At 46.2% G+C, this 5,873-nt stretch overlaps 1 protein-coding gene across 1 annotated transcript; it reads left to right on the forward strand.

The window, feature by feature from the left end:
* Positions 1–3,812: 3,812 nt before the first annotated feature.
* On the forward strand, positions 3,813–5,873 carry LOC121992914 (9-cis-epoxycarotenoid dioxygenase NCED1, chloroplastic-like). The gene has a single exon (XM_042547550.1). It carries the CDS (start codon positions 3,877–3,879, stop codon positions 5,737–5,739), a length of 1,863 nt encoding a protein of 620 aa, XP_042403484.1. The 5' UTR covers positions 3,813–3,876; the 3' UTR covers positions 5,740–5,873.

Consider the following 5,873-nt stretch of genomic DNA (forward strand, 5'->3'; position numbering starts at 1 on the left):
CAGACATAAAACCTTAAAGATAGTTGGAATTTACAATTTGGAAACATAGAACTATAAAAGTAGAACGGATTTCTGGCATCTCGAAATGCTTAGGTTGAGGTGTATGGAAATACTTTCCTTCAAGGTTTTATTTATCCTCACTACTCAAAGTTTTCTAATAAGTTTTATCAACAAATTACCTCCAAGATACAACAATCCTTAAACACAGTATCTAGTAAAAATATTAAACAGCCACAAACATATTAAAAATCTATAGAAATCCATTGAATTTATAGAAAGATTGGTATCTTTCCATGAATTAACATATCTTTCAAAAAAATAAACAATCCAATTAAGAGACACATCAATTTGCAATTATATGACAATCTCTTACCATCTCTGCCTTTAAAATCAAAGATAGGCAAGATTCTTTGGACCCATACCCCTGGTCCATTCTTGGACCAGGGTCACTCATTGGTGGGATTTCATGAACGCCACATGTATAACAAGTGGGGTCCATAGGATCCCACCAATAAATAGAGTGATCTATTCTCTAAACCACACTTTGCAGTTCAGAGGATCTGTGTTCGGACCACGGGACGGGATCCTCTTGACCCGTACCCTTGGTCCGCTCCTGGACTAGGGATCACTCATTGGTGGGATTCCATAAACCCCACCTATATAACAAGTGGGGTCCACAGGATCCCACCAATAAATAGATCTGAACCGCACTTTGTGGTCCAGAGGATCTGCGCTCGAACCATGGGACAGAATCCTCTTAATCCGTACCCCTAATTTGCTCCTGGACCAGGGGTCACTCATTGGTGGGATTCCATGAATCCCACCTGTATAACAAGTGGGGTCCATAGGATCCCACCAATAAATAGAGTGGTCCATCTTCTAAACTATACTTTGCGGTCTAGAGGATCCACGCTCAGACCATGGGACGGGATCCTCTTGACCCCTACCCCTGATTCGCTCTTAGACCAAGGGTCACTCATTGGTGGGATTCCATGAACCCCACCTATATAATAAGTGGGGTCCATACGATTCCACCAATAAATAGAGTGATTCATCCTCTGAACTGCACTTTACGGTCCAGAGGATCTGCGCTCAGACAACGAGATGGGATCCTCTGGACCCATACCCCTGGCCCACTCCTGGACCAGGGGTCACTCACTGGTGGAATTCCATGAACCTCACATGCATAACAAGTGGGGTCCATAAGATCCCACCAATAAATAGAGTGGTTCATCCTCTGAACCGCACTTTGCGGTCCAGAGGATTTGTGCTTGGACCATGGGACGGGATCTTCTGGACCCATACCCCTGGTCCGCTCCTGGACCAGGGGTCACTCATTGGTGGGATTCCATAAACCCTATCTGTATAACAAGTGAGGTCCGTAGGATCCCACCAATAAATAAAGTAGTCAATCCTCTGAATCATACTTTGAGGTCCAGAGGATTTGCACTCAGACTACAGGATGGGATCCTCTGGATCCATACCCTTGGTTCGCTATTGGACTAGGGGTCACTTGTTGGTAGGATTCTATGAACTCTACCTATATAACAAGCGGGGTCCATAAAATCTTATCAATAAATAGAGCGATTCATCTTTTGAATCATATTTTACGATCTAGAGGATCTGCGCTCGGGCCATGGGACGGGAACTTCTAGACCCATACCCCTGGTCCGCTCCTAGAGTAGGGGTCACTCATTGGTGGGATTCCATGAACCCTACCTATATAACAAATGAGATCCATAGGATCCCATCAATAAATAAAGTGGTCCATCCTTTGAATCGTACTTTGAGGTCTAGAACATATGTGCTCGGACCATGAAATGAAATCCTCTGGACCCGTACTCCTGATCCACTCCTAGACCAGAAGCCACTTATTGATGGGATTGTATAAACCTTAGAGGTCTATAAAATTTTATCAATAAATAGAATGATCCATGTTTCGAATCGTATTTTACAATTCAAAAGATCTACACTCTACTCCAGGACCAGTCCCCAACAAATCATTGTCTCGGATGGGAAGAATTCTGATTACAAATAAATTAATTGGGCAAGAGTGTTTGATCGATCACTCGACACGCAACTGAGTCCCATTCCAGATAAGGCAAAAAACATGATCATCCTTTGAATCAATTGTATATCTAAATATATAAAATAAAAGTGATATCATTTGTATACGCTACCATAATCAATCGTACGTCTCTTTCTTATCAACTTCTTGATTTTTCCGGGCATTTATCAAACTAAAATTGACCAAAAAAATAGTCCTTTAGTAAAAATTTTAAAATGGGCGACCGAGGTACTTTTGGTTTTTCCTAAAGAACTTTAATATTACATTAAAATCTTAAAAGGAGGGGGAAAACAGTGTCTAAATGAAACTTTTTACCTTAAAAATTATCCTATAATTAATTAAAAAAAACTCAGTGAACAACAATTATAGGCATTCTCGCAATATTTTTGCAACCAAAGAAAATAGGGTAAAAAAACTTAAAAGGGTATCTTAAATTAATAAAAACATCAAATTAACATTAAAAAAAGATAAATCAAATGAGCGCTTCTCTCGTGATTCTATCTCAAAAATATCTCAAATACCTCTAAATTCAACATTGTTGTAGAAGCTACCCGCTAGCTTCTACAACGTGTAGAAGCTAACAAATAGATGTTAAACTATGTAGAAGCTACATACACACTCGATTATGATTAAATTATGTTCATTTAAATTGTAATGAGTTTCCTGAAGCTCCTATCAGTTAGTTTGCTCGTTGAAATATTATTTTAATCAGGTAATTACTCAAAAAAAATATAAATTCATCGTTGTAAAATCTGGCAACTAGCTTATGCATATTGTAGAGGCTAGCAATTAACTTTTGTATGTTGTAGAAGCTACATGCTAGTTTGTACACGGTCGATCATGATCAATTCATTTGAAATGTAATAAGTGTCATGAAGTCTCAATCGTTTAGTTTGTTTGTTGAATGCTATTTTAATCAAATATCGTTCAAATAAGTAAAATCAAAATGATATCATCACTATTATAGAAGTTAAATGCTAACTTCTGCACATTGTAGAAGTTAGTAATTAACTTTTATACATTGTAAAAGCTAACCTCTAGTGTTTACAATTGAAGAAATTAGTTATTATAATTGTAAAAACTAGTTACTAGTTTCTACCCGATCGAATGATCAACTAATGCATTATAAAAGCTAATTGTTAACTTATAAAACTAATTGCTAATTTCTAGCATTGTAAAAGTTAATTACTTATTTAAGAATATTTTAGACATGTCATTTAAATTTTAAATGAGATGCAAGTTTGATTTTAATGTGAAATGGAGCGCCCATGAAGCTCAAATGATGGAGGTCCCTTTCATTTTTGCCCAAACAAAAATCTGATGTAGATTTCGCGAGGAAGACAGGGGGAGTGACACCGGAATATCTAATGTCCTCTCCATTATTCATTTATGTGATTCGAAATGTACGTGAATGGTGGAAGAGAGAAACACGCGAACAACCAACTGATTTTTTCATGACACAAAAACATAAATTTATTAGTAAAATATGTCCATGCCATAAAAATTCTTTTTTTTTTAATTTGTGCATATTATCTTGTATATTTATCATTTTCTAATTTTTAATATTGAAAATATCGCTTACAAGATATTTTGTTTCACTAATAAAATGTCCTTGAGTTTTAATCATTGAAATTTACTAATTTGAGTAATTTTTCACTAGATCACGTCACAAAATTGTTGGTAATTACTAATTTGCAATTAATTTGTTTAATTAGAAGCAAAATTTCCACTATAAATACCATTGGTCCGGTGTTGAGAGAGATCGCAGGCCGGGACGGGTGAGAGCTGCCGGGGGAGAGTGCGCCACAATGAATGTGCTATCAGTCTCCTCATCCACAGCTTTTCCGGCCAGGTCCGGCCGTCGCCGGCGGCTTCCACCATCTAGGCTTCCGCCCACCCCATCCCCCTCTCCTCCTCCGTTTCCGAGCGTTGTGTCGGCAGTTAAAACGGTAGAGAAGACCTTGGAGCCTCAAATCAAAAAAGATCCGGCCGCCGGAACGAGTACCGGTCCTCGTAAGGTGGCCGATGACCACCGGAACACCACTCGCCCGCCAACTATTGCGCGCCCCAAACCGGCTTCTCTTCGACCTCGAAAACCGCCCTCCTTAATGGCTACCGTCTGCAACGATCTCGAGGAGCTCATCCACACCTTCATTGATCCCCCCGTCCTCCGCCCTTCCGTCGACCCCCGGCGCGTGCTGTCCAACAACTTCGCCCCCGTCGACGAGCTCCCCCCGACGCCCTGCCCCGTGGTCCGCGGCGCCATCCCGCGCTGCCTCGCCGGCGGCGCCTACATCCGCAACGGGCCAAACCCCCAGCACCTGCCCCGCGGCCCCCACCATCTCTTCGACGGCGACGGGATGCTGCACTCCCTCCTCCTCCCCGCCAGCGGCGACGGGACCGACCCTGCCGTCCTCTGCTCCCGCTACGTCCACACCTACAAGTACCTCCTGGAGCGCAACGCTGGCGCGCCCGTCTTCCCCAGTGTCTTCTCGGGCTTCCACGGCTTCGCCGGGCTGGCGCGCGGCGCGGTGACGGCGGCGAGGGTGCTCACCGGTCAGATGAACCCGATGGAGGGAGCGGGGCTGGCAAACACCAGTTTAGTCTTCTTCGGCGATCGCCTCTACGCGCTGGGCGAGTCCGACTTGCCGTACGCCGTTAGGGTGTCGCCGGAGGACGGGGAGATATTCACACTGGGGCGGTGCGACTTCGACGGCCGTCTCTTCATGGGGATGACCGCCCACCCCAAGAAGGATCCATCAACCGGGGAGCTATTCGCCTTCCGATACGGCCCGGTTCCTCCCTTCCTCACCTACTTCCGGTTCGACGCCGAGGGGAACAAGGCGGGGCCCGACGTGCCCATCTTCTCGGTGCAGCAGCCGTCGTTCCTGCACGACTTCGCCGTGACGGGGCGGTACGCTGTCTTCCCGGACCTCCAGATCGTGATGAAGCCGATGGACATGGTGCTGGGGGGCGGCGCGCCGGTGGGGTCGGACAACAGCAAGGTGCCGCGCATCGGCGTGCTGCCGCGGTACGCCACGTCGGAGGCGGAGATGCGATGGTTCGAGGTGCCGGGGTTCAACCCGGTGCACGCGGTGAACGCCTGGGAGGAAGAAGGGGATCTGGTGCTGGTGGCGCCCAACGTGCTGTCGGTCGAGCACGCGCTAGAGCGGATGGAGCTGGTGCACTCCTCCATGGAGATGGTGCGTATCGACCTGGAAGGCAGCGGGGCGGTGTCGCGGACGCCACTGTCGGCGGCGAACCTCGACTTCGGGGTGATCCACCCGGGCTACCTGGGGCGGAGGAACCGGTACGCCTACCTCGGAGTGGGAGACCCCATGCCGAAGATAAGCGGGGTGGTGAAGCTCGACTTCGAATCCGCCGGACACGGCGACTGCGTGGTGGCGCGGCGGCACTTCGGCCGGGGGTGCTTCGGAGGGGAGCCGGTTTTCGTGCCCAAAAGTGAAAGGGAAGAGGAGGAGGAGGACGAAGGGTACCTGGTGTCGTACGTGCACGATGAGGTCCGCGCCGAGTCGAGGTTCGTGGTGATGGACGCGCAGTCGCCGGAGCTGGACATCGTGGCGGAAGTTCTGTTGCCCCGCCGGGTGCCCTACGGATTCCACGGACTCTTCGTCTCCAAAGAAGAACTGCGATCGCAACGCCAATCGTAGAGATCGCAAACCCCAAGGAGGGCCCTACATGCGCCTCTGTGGACCCACCAGGGTCCCAATTTACTCCTCAATGTCATATATAACATGTTTATTTTTATTATTGTGAATAAAAATGACTATATTTTATAAGATAA

Source organism: Zingiber officinale, chromosome 6B (assembly GCF_018446385.1).
Source record: "Zingiber officinale cultivar Zhangliang chromosome 6B, Zo_v1.1, whole genome shotgun sequence".
NCBI classification, from domain to species: domain Eukaryota; kingdom Viridiplantae; phylum Streptophyta; class Magnoliopsida; order Zingiberales; family Zingiberaceae; genus Zingiber; species Zingiber officinale.

Coding starts and splice junctions, on each gene's coding strand:
- LOC121992914 (XM_042547550.1), top strand. CDS start 3,877: ATGAATGTGCTATCAGTCTCCTCATCCACAGCTTTTCCGGCCAGGTCC.